Source organism: Homalodisca vitripennis, chromosome 1 (assembly GCF_021130785.1).
Source record: "Homalodisca vitripennis isolate AUS2020 chromosome 1, UT_GWSS_2.1, whole genome shotgun sequence".
In the NCBI taxonomy this organism is placed as follows: Eukaryota; Metazoa; Arthropoda; class Insecta; order Hemiptera; family Cicadellidae; genus Homalodisca; species Homalodisca vitripennis.
Window position 1 is genome coordinate 77,133,813 of NC_060207.1, and position 18,259 is coordinate 77,152,071.

Consider the following 18,259-nt stretch of genomic DNA (forward strand, 5'->3'; position numbering starts at 1 on the left):
CGGCAATAATTTGAACTATTACAGTTTCTAGCCTATACGGAGTCCTACCTCTAACTATTGAAACCATTACAACGAATTATTATCTGTTATTTTGGCAGTAGTTGAGTGGTAAATATGGCTGATTTTAGGTGTTCACTTCGCAACAGTGAGATTGATCGGGAGGTGTGTAGTAATAGTGATATTAGTGATGTTAGTGATGCATCAAGTGTTGGTGATTTGAATGATGTTGACGATAATATATTACTGACTGAACAAAGTGATTCGGAGAGTGCTGGTGAGTCAAACGATGTTGCTGACCTTGAGCCTGGCGAGCCGACGACTAGTTGTCGCCGACAAACATGCGGCCGTGTGCCCCCTCCCTGGTCTCGCACAATAACTTACACAGAACCAAATTTATTTTACAGTGATTTTGGGCCATCTCACACTTTGCCTGTTGGTTCTGATGTCGTAGAATATTTTTATTTATTGTTGGGAGGTGATGCATTTTTTGACAACATAGTCGAGTGTACGAATGCATATGCTGCTAAAAAACAAGATGCTGTAAACAAACTTGACCCACATTGGGCCCCGGTTTCTAGAGATGAAATCAAAGCTTTTGTAGGAATAGAAATTTTTATGGGCTTATATGATCTACCAAACGTTGATGAATATTTCATCGGTGATTTTGTAAAATGTCCTATAGTTCAGCAATGTATGACCTTGCGCCGGTACAAGAAAATAAACCAGTATTTTCATGTAAGTGATCCAGCACACATTCAGACTCCCAGGAGTAACAACTATGATATTTTGTATAAGGCTAGACCAGTTTTAAAATTAATTGATGACTTCAGACAATACTTCAAACCAGGCCGTGATATATCTGTAGATGAGGCCATGATTGGTTTCAAGGGTCGGTTTTGTCTAAAGCAGTACATGCCGAAAAAGCCGACTAAATGGGGCATAAAAATGTGGGCGTCTGCTTGTAGCAAAAGTGGTTACTTTTTATTTGGTAAAGTATATCTGGGTAAGAAAGAAGAAAAAAACAATACACTTTTATTGGGAGAACAAGTTGTGATGGATGTGGTTGAACCATTTATTGGTAAAAACCATCATGTCTACTTTGATAACTTTTTTTCATCTTTTAATTTAGCCAATATGCTGTTAGAAAAAGACACTTATTCATGTGGGACAGTCAGAATAAACAGATTTGGATGGCCTACAGAGCTAAAAAAACCTAAATCGTTGAAGCTAAAAAGGGGTGATAGTGTGTTTAGGCAGAGTGGCCAGGTTATTGCGACTGTTTGGCGAGATAACAGAGAAATAGAAAAACAGGAAAGGGCAATGAAATTATAAAAGTAAATTGTCCTGAGGTAGTACATAAATACACAAAAAATATGGGTGGAGTAGATAAATCAGACCAGTATCGCAGTTACTACGGTGTTGGTAGGCCATCAAAGAAATTGTGGAAATATTTGTTCCACTTTGTTATAAATACCACTATTGTAAATTTTTTTATTATTTATAAATTATCTAACTTACCTGCAGAAAACAAACATGGTCAAACACAACTGGATTTTCGCAAAAAGCTTGTTGAGCAACTCATTGGCAACTTTACATCGCGGAAGCGATTAGGAAGAAAGCGGAGTTTACCAGTAGGTGTAGTATCACCAAAAACCCCTCATGTTTTGGAGAAACAGTCACATGCAACAATCTGTGTGGTTTGTCGTGATAACAAAAAGAAAACTAATTCTGGCAGACCAATCAGAAGCTATTGGAATTGTAAGCAGTGCGACATTACGTTCTGTAAACATCCCTGTTTCCTCACGTACCATCAAAATAAAGGAGTCGAGATTTCTCAATGACTAGTAAGTAAAGAATTTATTTAATTACTAAACATATTTTAGTCTTATCCATACATCTATCTAATAATTAAAATACAGAATAGATGCAAGCAATATAAGCCACTGAGCGCTCACCGTAACGCGCCGCCGCAAATTAATAGGTCTCGTTCTGCCGTGAGCGCCTGAAATTAATGTGACCGGGAGAGGGATAAAGCAAATAGATTTATATAGGTAATATTGATAAACCAAATCTCATTGTTGTATAAACAACAAACAGTGGAAAAATTATTAAACCATTCTACGACTTTTCAAGCAAACTGTATGTGTATATATGTAGTATCACACATATACATATTAACATGTACATAAACATATTTAAGTGTATATGATTATTACAAATAAACCAACTAGTTCTACACAACATAACATAATAATAATAAAGTATAATTAAGTTTACTTGGTTGTTTAAAATATCTTCTTATAATATATGAGGTGTGTTCAAAAAGTAATGGGACTTTTTAAGTATTGAGGGTTTGGAGTCCGATTGTCAAAATCTTTTTATATAGGTTTTAATTTGATTATAATAAAATACTTATTTTATTAAAATCATGCTCCTGAAGTATAATACAGTTTACACCTGTATTCATTGTTTACTTTTTCGATGGCAGCTGCTAAGGTTAAATGTATTTTATTAACTCAGTGATTTTTGTTTAATAACCCGGGATCACTCGTGCGTTAGATAAATTCTAACGGTTTTAACATTTTTAAGTACAACACTGGTAAATATCTATGTACACCATTATAAAATCTTCTTTGCCTTTGTGGGACTTTTCCGATTAAGAGTTGGTACCACTGTGAGGGTAAGCGGTGGTGGGGGGGTCACAATAGGAAGTGAAAGTGGGGGGTGCACGCCTGTCAGTGTGAATCTAACACGCGAGCGGGCGCGTAACTGCCGTTGTTAAATTTTTTTCTAACGACGCGAGTGTTTGCACAATTGTTGTATTCGAACTATGGTGATTTTTAGTGTTCACTTATTGTTATATTGATAGTTTAGTTCTGTGGACTTTGAAATTATGGAAGGTGTACGTGAATTTCGAATTCTGGCTTGGCTGGAAGAAGAGAATGACATAAGTGAACAGGACGATGAACTGCCACCAGAGGTGTTATCGGACACAGATTTGGAGCCAGAATATCAACCTCCGAGCACTGATTCTGAGCACTCAGGGGAAGAACTAGCCCAAGAGTTGCACCCTAATTCTGAGCAGTCGGGCGAAGAACTAGTCCAAGAGTTGCTGCCTGAAGACCAGCGTGTTCAACAAGTAGGTCTACCCCTAAGAAATCCAAATTTAAATGCTAGTGTTTACACTGGTAAAGATAGATTTACTACTTGGTATGTACACAAACCAGTGTCAATGAGTACTAAGACACCTAGAGAAAACATTGTAACTAGGTTGCCTGGAGTGAAAAATGTAGCCAAAGGCTTGAATAATGCTGTAGATTGCTGGGGATTTTATTTCCCTGATAATTTGATTGAAGAAATAGTGCTCTATACAAACCAACATCTTACAGTTATGAGCCAGTCATATAGCCGTGGAGTGAGAGATATTTCCCAAACAGACATCATTGAGATGAAAGCATTTTTTGGCGTTCTCTACATGGCGGGAGTGAAGAAAGGGAATCATATCAATATAGATGAGCTGTGGAAAGATGATGGCACCACCCCAGAATTTTTTTCAGCCGTAATTTCAAAAAGGCGGTTCCAAATAATAGTTCAAGCCTTAAGATTTGATTACAAAACTACCAGGGTTGCTCGAAAAGCAGAGGACAATTTAGCCCCAATCCGTAAAGTTTTTGAGACATTTGTTCAAAAATGTACAGATGCATACACTATAAGCGAGTATGCAACGGTAGACGAGATGCTGGAGGCTTTTCGGGGTAGTTGCAAATTTAGGGTTTATATACCAAATAAACCTGCTAAATATGGCATCAAAGTGTACGCACTTTGTGATGCCAGAACATTTTACACAGCAAAGCTAGAGGTTTATTTGGCAAAGCAACCTCATGGACCGTTTTTTGTACCAAATGATGCTCATAGTGTTGTAATGCGCCTTATAGAGCCCATTGACAGAACAGGGCGGAATGTCACTATGGATAATTTCTTTACCAGTGTACCGTTAGCCAACAACTTGTTTATGAATCATAGATTGACCATAGTCGGCACTATAAGAAAAAACAAACCTCAACTTCCAACAGAGCTAACATCCATTGAAGGGCGTCCAATAGGTAGTTCAGTTTTTGCATTTGGGAAACCACCCAACAAATGTCTTCTGGCATCATATGTGCCAAAAAAGGGTAAAAATGTGCTTATGCTTTCAACAATGCACAAAGACGATACAATTGATGAAACCAGCAGCAAGCCTGAAGTAATTACCTTTTATAATTACACTAAAGGAGGCGTTGATGTTGTGGATCGACTCAAAAGTGAGTACAATGTCTCTCGAATAAGCAACAGGTGGCCGTTAACACTATTCTTCGCTTTGTTGAATATAGGAGGAATAAACTCTCAAATTATATACAAAGCAAATACACAGGAGAACTTAACAAGACGTTTCTACCTGACCCAGCTCGCCAGGTCTCTAGCGATGCCACACCTTGAAAGGAGAGTCTCCCTCACCAACCTTTCTATTGGACTTAGGCAAAAGATCCAGCGAGTGGGCCAATTTCCACCGCCGCCGCCACCACCTAGACAGAACCAAGACAACACTAAACGGCGCTGTGCCTTTTGTCCCTTGCGGAAGAACCGGTTTACCCAACACCAGTGTCACGTCTGTACGTCTGCCATCTGCAAGGAGCACACTGCAAGGACAACACTTACTTGCCAGCAATGCAGGGAAAGGGAAGACAACATGGAATAGGGAACATATATTCTTTAACAATGTAAAATAGGAATAATTTAAAATTGTATAAGAATATGTATTTTTATTAGTTAAATAAGCATTATATTTAAAAAATTTTAAATAGTAAAGTGCCTATTTAATTGCTTCAAAATAGTTTGTTTCAATATATATCAGATTTAGAACAAATATACTGCGTTTTATTTGAAAAAACCCACAAATATCATTTGTTAAAAAAAATCGAACGCACGAGTGATGACGTGATTTTGAAGGGCGCGAGTGATCCCGGGTTAAAAGAAATGGATCAAAGAATTTGCATCACATTTTGTGTGGAAAAATTAAATAAAGTGAACAAAGTGTGGGAAATGTAAAAAAAAGCCTATGGTGAGTCTGCTATGAGTAAAACAAGGATTTACAAGTGGTATAAATGTTTTGAAGATGGCCATGGACATTGAAGATGATGAACTTTTCAGACGCCCCAGCACATCAACAATCAATGAAAACATGAAAAAATGGTTATGAACAATTGCAATATTACGATCAGAGAAGTTGATGATAATATTAGTATGTCAATTGGCATGAAATATTTTTGAATGATATGAGTATGAAATGTGTGGCAGAAACACTTGCCCTAAAATTGTTGAATTTTGAACAAAACCAGCGGCAAAGGGAAGTTGCTCAGGAGTCACTAAATGAAGTCAACAACAATGCAGAATTAATAAAAAGTGTTATGACAGGTGACAAAATATGGGTTTGAGACCGAACAAGGCTCAACAAGTGAAGTTGAACGTGAAGGTTATGCTCTCTTTGTTCTTCCATTTTAATGGCATAGTGCATCATGAATTCTCGCCACAAGGTCAAATGGTCAGTACTATTGATTGGCAAGTTCAATTCCGTTTACTTGAAACAATCCGAAAAAATACCCGGATTTGTGGCAAAATAATTCATAGCTTTTGCACCATGTAAATGCATCTGCTCACATTTCATTGCTTGTTTGTGAATTTTTTGCCAAAAACAAGTACTGTAATGATAGCCCAGGCTCCATATTCTCCAGACATACCCCTATGTAACTCTTTTATTGTATACTTTTCTTTATATTTTATATGCTGTCATTTTTTACAAGCATAGTTGACATTAAAATTAAATCGCTGAGAGAGCTAAATGCTATCCCAAAAATCGAGTTTGAGAATAGTCTCCTCTTCACCCAAGATGACATAACTGACAGATATTGTACCATCTCTCTATTGTGGATGTAACATGGGATCTCAACAAGATGTGGTCTTTACTACCAACCTTACCCATCCTGAATGTCATATGAGAAGCAACGCGATTAGAACTAAATGCAAAGAGATGTTTCATCAGTTTTTGTTTTAAGTTACCAGCAATGTACACAAACAATTTTGTCTCAGGTATGTGTTTTAAATGAGTGATAAATATATTAAACACTTGAAAAAATCTCTTAGTTGTAACTGAAAAAGTTATTTTCAATTTATCCCTGTATAAAATAATGGTATGAACAAAGAAATATTTTGGAACACTCACCAGGTTTCACTTGTGTCGTGTCCACAGCAGACTCAGTTTCGTTCGGCTTGACGACAACAAGAGAAGTGAGCGGAGTCACAAAAGAGTACTGGAACAGTTATTATTGAATTATATTAAATATAACTGATATTAATTAAACATGATATGGTTTTGATCTGTGATTTTTAAAATCTGTGCTATATAATTAGTATTTATCGAAGACTAAAGAAAGTATGTAACATGAACCCTATTTCTCAATTGCTTCAGCAAAAGAGGGATGATGATTGAGAATCTTTAATTGAAACAGAAGGCAATCTTGAATTTGTAAGGCAATTTTTATCCGATTCTGAAATTTTAATAGTTAAAAATTCAAAATTCAAATTTCAGAATCGGATAAAAATATCCTTACAAATTCAAGATTGCCTTCTATTTCAATTAAAGATTCTCAATCATCATCCCTCTTTTGCTGAAGCTTATAATATCCTACTATTACTATTATACACTTTAAATAAATGGTTAAACTTAATTTGTATTCTGATTATAGTTAGAAATAACAAATAACTCAGTATGATATAAATGTGAAATTTAATGATGATAAATTAATTGACATACAAGTTTGAATTTTGAAACAAGATGGAGGATACAATTAATGGTAAATTTTTAAATACAATTCTTAATTTTTAGGGCAGGGTGGTCGTGCTGGCTTAATGAAATAGAAATATTGGGTATTTTATTTTATAAAAGATATTGTAATTTTGAAAAATAATTGTTGTTTAAATTTTAATTATATTAAAATTGAATTATTAGCCAAATCGAATGTTCCTGGGTTTTATGTTCTTCCAATGAATCACTAGTAAACTTAAAAGGAATTTTCTCACCCAATGTCTGTCTTCTGCTTCTTTGTACTTCAGTGATAATAAGAATTTAATAAAGTAACCTTTCAAATACTGCTGAATAAATATAACCAGTTTCTTTATAATAATAATCTTGCTTCACTTCTTCCAGATCCCTCTCTCCTCTTCACCTTTTAAAAATCTGCTCTCTTCACTCTTCAACAATCATCCTGCACACTGTATCACTGACTTTAGTTCACTTTATAACTTTTGAATTTTATATGTAATAAGGTGAATTTTGATTAATTTTGATTTCGTATTTATTATTGTTTGTAGTTAAATTTGAGACAATTTATAAATAATTATTCCTTAATTATTATTACTAATAAAGTTCTAAATTAAATTAGGCCTAAGTATTGAAATGGATGTGAGATGGTGTATGAAATGAGTCATTACAATATCCCCCTCAGAAATCATGTGAAATAAATGAACATGGTTTCGATACAATGACGAATGAATAGCAAATGATACATATTAGATGTGTGATACTTAAAGAGAAGGATGAACCACATTAAATGAGTGAATTAATTGATGATCATACATACTATTTAATAAATTTAATTAACAAACAAACAATAGGGAAAAGGAGAACAAAATTAACATTAGGGTTAGGTAGTATTTAAGCTAAGCCAACGAACAAAGTTACAAGTTTCTTAGTATACAATAAACAAACAATAGAGAAACATTAGATCAATGGCAAATATTAACTCAATGTCAAAGGACATAGTTTTTTTTTTTTGGAAATACACATTTAAAGAATTGTGTACCGAATAGCGGTATACATTTCCACTAACAAATTATTATCCCCTCCTGATAGGAAAATGTTTATATAGTATTGATTAAAAGTGTCTATGTCACTGGGTGTATAGTTGCACTGTTTATTTTGGGGAAATAGTATTAATTTCACACAGGTCCCAACGCGTCAACTTCAGTATCTTCTGTAGCGTTGTTGACCGAGTTTTTATATGGCTTCAAAGAGGATATATGATAAGGTCCATATACATGCTCTTGGGATAAATCAGAAATTTGGTAGGTCGATTTCCCGAGGATTTCTTGAATTATGAATGGTCCTTCGTACACTTCAAATAATTTTGATGTTTCACCAGCTATAGCTTTAGAAATGTGATGGGACTTTACCAATACTTGGTCATTAATTTGGAGAGAAACTGGTTTTCTCTTTTCATTTATCTTATCAGATCTCTTCTTTCTACTTTCTTCAAGTTTACGCCTTGCAATCAGTAGTTTGTGTTCGATTGGTACTTCTTCAGCTAGAGGGTTTGATACATATTTTTTCCCAAAATCTGATATTTCTTGTTCCAAACTGTAGTTCGTTTGGTGTGAATCCAGTTGATTCATGGTAAATTTCAATAAGACATTTATTTATAACAGGTACATATTTCACCATCTCTTATGATTCTGTGAACAATATGTTCTGAGACAGCGCTTTATTTCTCTAATTGGCCGTTCTGCCAAATTTAAAAACTGGGGTGATACACTGGACTGTATATTAATTGTATGCCGTGGGATTCAAATTTCCTGATCCATTCGTTACTTTTAAATTTGGGGTTCCGTTATCTGATTGAATTCGTTTAGGAAAACCGTAATTAGGAAAGTGATGGTGAAATAATTTATGTAATATACTTCTGGTTGTTGCTCTTTGCAGTGGATAAAGTTTAACGAATTTGGTAAATATGTCAATAACAATTAACATGTATTTTGTATTTCCTACACTAGTCGGTAAGGGACCTATGATGTCAACTGCTAAACTGGTCATTCTTCTCTCTGCATTTAACTCCTTTGGCTTGACTGTTGAGTGGATGGTTGTTGATTTTGCAGCGCTGACATTATCACATGATGATAACAGTTGCCTGATTGTTCGATGCATATTCTTGAAAATAAAATTTTCACGCAGTAACAGGAAACATTTTTTTGCACCGCAGTGTAGATAATAGAGATGGCATTCTAGTATTAGTGGGTTAAATTACTGATTCTGGGATGACTATAAGCCATTTGCCCTTAAATTTTTGTAGTAAAGTGTTGTCATATAAACGATAATTAGTATATAATTGTTGAAAATTCATTTGTTTCCATAGGTGACTGTAAGATTTCTATAAGTGGTTGTAGTTTAGGGTCTTGATGTTGAAGCTGAGGTAAGTTTCGGAGTTGATCTTGTAGATGTTGGTCAGGAATTCTCTCGATGTAATGAATAGATAACTCAGTGAGGTTGTTTGCATCGCTTGACATGTGTTGTGGGGATATAACGACTGAGGAGTGTCAGCAGTAATGTTGTCCGTCCCTTTGCAATGGATTATTTTAAAGTCGTACTCTTGTATAGCCAATATCCATCTTGCTAATCTATTGTTTTAGCAAAACGGCAGGTTTTCAAAAAGGTTAAGGCGTGGTTATCTGTAATTACTGTTAACTTAACGCCCATAACAATGTATCGACACTTCTGTAGGCAGTGGATTATAGCCAATAATTCCTTTTCGGTTGTGGTGAAACGCTGTTCTGCTGGTTGTAATGTGCGTGATATGAACATAATTGCAGCTTTTTCGTTATTGTCTTTTATTTGATATAGATGTCCGCCAATTGCAAATTCGGACGCATCGGTCTGTAAGTAGAATTCTTTGGATGGATCGGGGTGTGTTAGAGTGTTAGTTTTTTATGAACAGCTGTTTAATTTTGTTGAATGTTGTATCATCATCTCTAGTCCAATTAAATTTTAACCTTCTTTGACGTTAGTCGTAATAGTGGCTGGACTGTTTCAGAGAATTTATGAATATAATTTTATTGTAATAATTGATACATCCGAGGAATGCTTTTAATTGTGTACGACTTCTGGGAGTTGGGAAGTTTTAGAATTGGATCAATCTTACTGTTATCCATACGAAAGACCTTCATTTGTTAGAGTAAAACCTAGGAATGGTACAGAATCTTTACAGAATTGAGATTTTTCAAAGTTTATTGTCATATTGGCTTCAGCTAGCTTTTTGAATATGTATTCTAGGTGTTGTAGATGTGTATTGAAATCGGGGGAAATGATACATATGTCATCAACGTAAATTGCTGTGAAAGCTTCTATCTCATCATCAAACACGTTATCAAGAGCTCTTTACTAGTGCAGCTTGGGATGTAGAAATTCCAAATGGTGTGGACTTTGTACTGGTAGGTCTTGCCTCTAAATTGGAATGCGGTGTATTGACGCGAAGTTTTAGTAAGTGGGATTTGCCAATATGAAGCCGTTAAGTCTACACTGCTTATGAATTTTGCGTTTCTACATTTACTCAGAATTTCGCTAAACACTGCGGTTACATTCGAAATCTGGTTTAATTATTGCGTTTATTTTGCGGGCATCTAAACACAATCGAATTTCTCCAGACTTTTTAATTACTGGGATGATAGCATTTACGTAGGTACTTTTGCTTCTCTCGATTATGTTAAGGTTCTCCATGCGTTGAATCTCAGCTTGTACAGCGTCTTGGTACGCTTGAGGTACTGGATAGTTAATGATTTAAAATTTTTTAGGATTTTCTATATTTAATTCGTGTTCATATTTAGTGCAACATCCGGGTTTGTCTGAGAAAAACGTCCCTATATCGGTATAGTAGATTGATCAAACATTGTTTTTGTTCTTCATTTTATGTAGTTATTAGGGCTTAGAGTTTTCATTATATCTTCCACCGACATATTATCTTTGGATGATATATTGTGTTGTGCATCAATGTAATCATTATTCTCATTATTAATATTGTTATCTTCCCATTGTTTTATAGTGCCATACTCATTAAATGTTGACATTGAGTCATTAAAATCTTCCATAAGCATAACGCCTTGTTGAGTGGTGATTTCACGTAAGTGCTCTTCATTTATTGCCATTACAAACTTCATTACAACATGTGTATTGTTTATTTTCATATTTATTGTATTATTATTAAAGTTTAGCTCTGCTTTCCATAATACTAGCATATCCATTCCTAAAATCACTGGTTTGACAAGATGCGGTACTATAAGGAATTGTATGTGAGTTAGTCTCGTCAGCTACTGTGACAAGTACATATATTACTCTGTTGATTCGTTTTGAAATGTTTCCAATAGCAGTTTTAATGGTAGTATTGGCTAGGGGCAGTTCTTCAAATGGCTTTAATGATTGTTGGTTGTCCATAAACCAAGACTCTGACAAACAAGTAATAGATGATCTGGAATCAATTAAGGCATTAGTTTCTACATTATTAATTCTGATGTTAATTTCTGGACATCTTATTTGTATTAGGATTAGTTATTAGTGGATGTTCTATTTTTTCCTCAAAAAGGAAATCTTTATCACATATTATGTTGTTAACTTGAAATTCACTACTAGGGTTATAGTTTGAAGAATAATTCTGATTTAAATATCCGAGGTCGTTATTTTCTAGCGCTGTAGTTTCGTATTTTTATTTCTGGTGCGATGTTTCCTCGGTTTCCGTTCTACAGCGCGCAGCCGTTTCCCGCCGCTGGAAACGTCTTCGCTGCGGTCGTTGCCGGTACTAGAAGGTAGATTCCGAGCATTTTCTCCCTGCCGCACGATAGTGCATACTTGTGCCTGTTCTGTGGTGGGGTAATGTCTATCGTTTCCTGGGTAGTAGTGAGTATTCTGTCGATTTTGGTAGTGGTCTTTGTATGGTTGTGTCTTACTCTTGAATTCATTATCATTACGACTGTTGTATGGGTGGTAATAGTTTTTGTTATGTTGGTTTTCGATCATTATAATGTTGATTTTGTCCGTGATATTGATTCCTTGGCTGATATGCTCTTTGTTCAATGTTATTATGTGGTGTGAACTGGGGATTGGTGAGGTTTCTGGTGTATTTGGGCTTATAACCAGATGAATTGTGATTTTGGGATGAAAATTATTTTGTTCCGTTTTGGGCCGTCTCGGATGTCTTCTCGTTGTAGTAATCGTTCAAACTCTTTAATGGTGTTAATGTTTTGAACGCTCCGGCTATCCTGAATAATTTGTTCAAAACCGTTCCGATAAAATGGTGACGATTTCCTTCTTCGGTTAATAGTGGGTAATCGATTGTAGTGTGATAACACGCTCGGTGAAGTATTCAGCACGAGTCAATGTTCCATTATTCTTGTAATGTTCTGATTCTATTTTTGCACGTATGCCGCGTTGCACATCACGACTCCAATATTTCGTAGTAAATTCTTTTTGCAAAATCCTCCCAGTTTTTAATATCGTGTGTTTTATTAATTGGAACCATCGTGACGCGTGACCTTCGAGACTACTTTCTAATATGTCAATGAGATGTTCAGTGTTAGATGTGTGTGTGAGTTGCACACGACCTATATTTTTTTCGAAATACCTTCTAATTTTTTTGTAAAAAATTCCATTTGGACTGGTAGAAAGTCCGTTGAATTTTGGCACTTGTCTGTCTACAGAATCTCCTCCGTACAAATGACTTGCAATTGGTTCACATGGTTTCGTCTCAATTTGAGATTTAGATTTTATATTTTCTAATTCACATTTCATATTTATTAATACACTCGGCTAGATTGTTTATTCTATCATGATTGTTTTGGATTTGTGGTTGAATTTCATTTATAATGGTTTTGATTTGTATTTTATTTGTTTCCGCGTTTTCATGTCGTACTTGGTCTATAGCATTTTTTATTTCAAAAGCAATTTTATTTTCTAGAGTTTGATTTTTGTTTTGTACCGATTCTAATATCTTGAACTGTTGGTTATTCATCTGTTGGTTTACAAATGCCTTATGTTCTTCAAAACTATGATTTAATTCTCCTCTAATGCTGTCAGTGGATTCTTTAATTTTCAGGTCTATTTTTTCACGGAATTGATCTTGATTGTCCCTTATAGCGTTCAATTCATTTCGGAATTCAGTTTGATTATCCCGCAGTTCATTAATTTGTGTCTCGAGTGTCCTCCCTACAAGATTGATTTCATAGCTAAGTTCGATTTTAGTTTTAGAAATACAATCACTTATTTCGTTTATTTTTGCGTTTAGGTTTTCGTTTAACTCAGATTTAGTGTTAATCAAATTTTCATTAAAGTTGTTTTAAAAAAACCGTTCATGATAGCATGAAGAGCTGTCGATTGGGATTCGTCAGCGGTTTGTTTATTTTGACCTGTCACTGCCAATGGCATCAACTGATTGAGTATAATGAGAATGTTCAACTGCGTTTAGTGTGGGAGGCGCAGTAGCTCCATCTTCACGTCTCTGCAGGAATCAGGGAAATTTGCCGCGTAGGTGTTGGGTAGCACTGTTTTCATTCATCCGTGATTGGTTGTCGACCGCTGTGAGAATGTTGACTTTGTTAGCGCGAGGAATTGTGGGAGTTTGTTCTGCTTCTTCTCTCTGTTCGCTTTCGTCTTCGATACCGGGGATTAATGGCGTCTTTGTTTACGTTTAGCACTTGGTTATTTACCATATTATCTGTATGGGAATGGTACCGTTTAGGGTATCTTAAATTAAAATCACGGGACATTAATTGCGATAAAAGATAGAATAATATTACAGGACTAATGTATTGTTAATTAAATGTTTATATAGTGAGTTATTAAATAACCTATAGCCTATTGACAGACAATATGAATAAATGACAACTAACTACGTTACAGTACTTATGTCTAGGCTATTGTTACGATCTAGAAAATTGTCTCAAATCAAAGATTATAAATATTTCATTAAGCCACTACGTTGGACGCCAATTTTGTAATATTATATTAACTATTATACACTTTAAATTAAATGGTTAAAACTTAATTTGTATTTCTGATTATAGTTAGAAATAAACAAATAACTCAGTATGATATAAATGTGAAATTTAATGATGATAAATTAATTGACATACAAGTTTTGAATTTTGAAACAAGATGGAGGATACAATAATGGTAAATTTTTAAATACAATTCTTTTAATTTTTAGGGCAGGGTGGTCGTGCTGGCTTAATGAAATAGAAATATTGGTATTTTATTTTATAAAAAGATATTGTAATTTTGAAAAATAATTGTTGTTAAATTTTAATTATATTAAAAATTGAATTATTAGCCAAATCGAATGTTCCTGGGTTTTATGTTCTTCCAATGAAATCACTAGTAAACTTAAAAGGAATTTTCTCACCCAATGTCTGTCTTCTGCTTCTTTGTACTTCAGTGATAATAAGAATTTAATAAAGTAACCTTTCAAATACTGCTGAATAAATGTAACCAGTTTCTTTATAATAAATAATCTTGCTTCACTTCTTCCAGATCCCTCTCTCCTCTTCACCTTTTTAAAAATCTGCTCTCTTCACTCTTCAACAATCATCCCTGCACACTGTATCACTGACTTTAGTTCACTTTATAACTTTTTGAATTTTATATGTAATAAGGTGAATTTTGATTAATTTTGATTTCGTATTTATTATTGTTTGTAGTTAAATTTGAGACAATTTATAAATAATTATTCCTTAATTATTAATTACTAATAAAGTTCTAAATTAAATTAGGCTAAGTATTGAAATGGATGTGAGATGGGTGTATGAAATGAGTCATTACAAGCTTCTGGTGAACCTTACTCACACTGACGAGAAATCCTGTTTTACTCTCAATCACTACTTCATTATTTCAAAAATCAAATTAAAATACCAGGACCAGCAAATCACTCACTCTATTTATACATTACACTTGTTTATTTACAATTCAGTTTTCTTCACATCAAGATGAGTGTTTACATTACTGAAATTTAATTTACAAAACTACACATGAATCTAGTTATTTTCATGAAATACATGTTCACCAAATCATCAATACTAATTCCTAATTTAATTTATGAAAACTTGTATATTCACTTGGACTAATTAATTTTTCATCATATCAAGACAAACATATAAAATTCATTACTTTGAACTATATATACATAGTTCTTACCTAATGTTTTGTCACAATTTAGGCTATGTATATATTTATACATGTATATTTATCTGAAGAAGTGTACCTAGATACATGAAAATTTATAAATGTTTCAAACCAATATACCGTGGTTTATTTGTTAAGAAGAGAATAACCTGTTTCTGTATATATATATATATATATATATATATATATATATACAAACAGGTTTTATATATATATATATATATATATGTATGTATGTATGTATGTATCTATAAGACAAATCTACCATATTGGGTCATAAGTAATTAAATCTTGAAAAATAAATTACCTGTAAAGCTAGGTTAAGAGCTTTTTCTTTTGTTTGGTTTCTCTCTTCAGTTTTATCCAATGAGTCGGCCTTGTCCAAAAGTTGCTGGATTGTCAAATAAGCCCACGTCTTTTCCAGGTGTCCTACACAGCCAAATAGTACATTATAATAGTGGTTAGTTTATTTTAGTTAATTCATTTTACATTGATGACCATATTATCTATTTTTAACTGTTACACTGACACATTATTGTAAATCAATTATCAACTAATTTATTTTTAAGTGCAAAGGTCGTCATAAAAATAAAAACCTCAAGATTTCTCAAGTTCTGTTCCCAATATTGTTAACGCCATTATGGCGTTAACATGAACAGCTGTAGTTGACTATTTTTATTCATGCGACTTTAAAATATGTGCAAAATCAATCCCATTAAATGTGAATACTATAGTGAAATACACTTTCTGAAAGCAAATTAGGTCTGCGTATCTTTATATATATATATATATTTCTTGTGTTCGTGTGTATGTGACTGAACTCCTACTAAACGACTGGACCGATTTTGATGAAATTTTGTGTGTGTTGAAGGGATTCAAAAATGGTTCAGATTCACAATTTGGTCCAATTTAAATAGTTTATTTAATTAATTTTTTAATTATAAATTGTTGTTGATGTTGGAGTGTTTTATAATGGATCCGACAGACTGCGCTACGACATGTAATACAAAGCGAACTGATACTTAACAGTTGTTAATACTTTCAGCTGAAGTTCATCAAAGAGGCAGAAACATTTGTTTACATTTAAAATTTAGGAAATTGTTATTGTTATTGTTATTAAAATTTGGAAAAGTGCTTGATCAGTACGTCATTGCCAAATTTTAAATTTAGAGTGCACCAATGATCAATAAATTATCTAATGCAATGAATATACTATTAAACGCTATTATGAAAACAACCTCATTGTTCAAATCCGTGAATGTTTGCACAGAAGGTAATCGAATTTGGTTAGATCGAAGGTAAATGAAAAGAGTTGAAAGAAGACGCTTTATGATTGAAATTGGTTTTCGTTGATACATTTTCTTGAAGGCACACTCCTCAATAATACTGGAAATATCTTAGACAGAAAATTAATTTTAACAGACCGAATTTGATTCTTTATAACCTAATTAGTTTATCGAGATTCATCCAAATAAATTAATTGTTCTGAATAACTTATCAACACCTAACAAAAACCACGAAAGATAAAGGCAGGAAATATGGTACCGGTACATACCTTCATAATGCGCCCAAGAGGCTCACGAAGGAACGACTATCAATTATCTCAGCCATGTTTAGAATGTGATAGAAAAAGAATGCGTGAATATAGTGTACCGTTTTTCAACGGGAAACGCATGCAAAGCCGCGGGCAACTGCTAGATAAAATATATAAAGAGATAAGCAAAATTTATAGCAGTGTAAGAATGAAACTTTCATTTACAAAACTGTGCATCATATATTATTTTTACATATAGATAAAACAATAGCAATCAACACAAATTGCAGTTTTATGTTGTGTTTAGTTTATCCATGTTCAAATCAACTGCCACACTACGAAAAATCAGTAAAATGGGAAGACAGCATTTAAATGTCTAGTCCTCTTTAGATTGTTATATACAAAAGATTGCTAAATGTGCAATACAAGCTACCACAGATTGCACACTGACAAGATGTGACAACCTATATGCCATTGTCTCTTGGGTATTAAGTTAGTTGAGTTTGTGTGTTACATGATTTGCTTGTCATGGAGATGGTAACATTTTGAGATAGAAAATCATTAAGGCTAACTCTATCTAAAAAAAAAAAAACATTGCAAACCAAATTATGTTTTCATTGTTCACATCACTTGGTGCGAAATTTGATCATCTTAAGAGTGCAGTTATAAATAAGTACAGGACTTGTATCTTGCTCTAGTGTTCTCTGAGACAGCTATATAAATGGATTAATTTTCCTTTTGGTACTTGTTTCTTCCTATGCTGTTTGTTTGCAGTAACAAATAAAGAGAACAATTCTATCCACAGGCCCTTTTTTCAACACTTTTACTGACTCCTTTCAAAAAGCTAGTAGGTCATTACAAAATTTAATTTAATCTCCTCAATATCTTCAAATCCTGTTTCTTTTAAAGAAGTTTTCCATTTTGAGAAGAGCCACAAATAACAGGGAACTGCATCAGGACTGCAGGAAGGCATACAAAGTTGTTTCACGTCATGTTTTGAAATTTTGGATACGTTGAACAAACAATGTGTTAGTTATGATGAAGCCCTTAGTGAGATTTGAGCTACTGAACAGTCAAATAATGGATCAATCAATCAAATTTTCCTTGATTCTTGTACACTCAAAGGTCTCTAGCCATTGCAGATCTACCGAAAGTTAATCATGCTCCACTGAAACATGACAATCTTAGAACCACATTTGTTTTCTTGGTTATTCCTCACAGAATCAGCTTACAAAAAGCTTAAAATATCGCCAATAATCTCTGAAAAATAAAAGGAGATAAGGCTTTAATTTAGCCTGTTTAAATAAATTTAAAAATGTCATTTCATTTCAAAAAGAAAAGATTGTAAAAACATTTTATGCAAATGTGTTGGTTAATACAGTTTCTCATAGCGTAATATAAAGATGGCTTAATAGAGGTATGAACATGCAGCATTAAAATGGCAGCACACATAGCAGCTCGTGGTGGAGATCCTTTCTCCAGTATATTTACAGGTACATTAAACATTGAACAGCACATAAGTAGATTGTACAATCTTCGTTCAAAACTTTTGTACTAAAAAACATCTAATTTAACATTAAAACTAGTGTTATAAAAGAAAAAATAAGACAGCTTGGTATGAGATTGGGAGCATAGCAAAATGTAAAACCAGTTAAATGTTTATGTTTTGTAGAGCCTAAAATTCAAAATCAGAGATTTTT

The 18,259-nt window shown here is 33.7% G+C and overlaps 1 protein-coding gene across 2 annotated transcripts in view; it reads right to left on the reverse strand.

The window, feature by feature from the left end:
- The window catches only part of LOC124365140 (inter-alpha-trypsin inhibitor heavy chain H4-like), an 83,155-nt gene that overhangs the window by 31,807 nt on the left and 33,089 nt on the right, over positions 1–18,259 (reverse strand). For both annotated transcript variants that reach the window (XM_046821095.1, XM_046821103.1), the window contains exons 13-14: positions 15,333–15,454; positions 6,257–6,344 (exon numbers count right to left, since the gene is read on the reverse strand). In XM_046821095.1, coding sequence (XP_046677051.1) covers positions 6,257–6,344; positions 15,333–15,454 — 210 coding nt within the window. The remainder of the gene's footprint in view (positions 1–6,256; positions 6,345–15,332; positions 15,455–18,259) is intronic.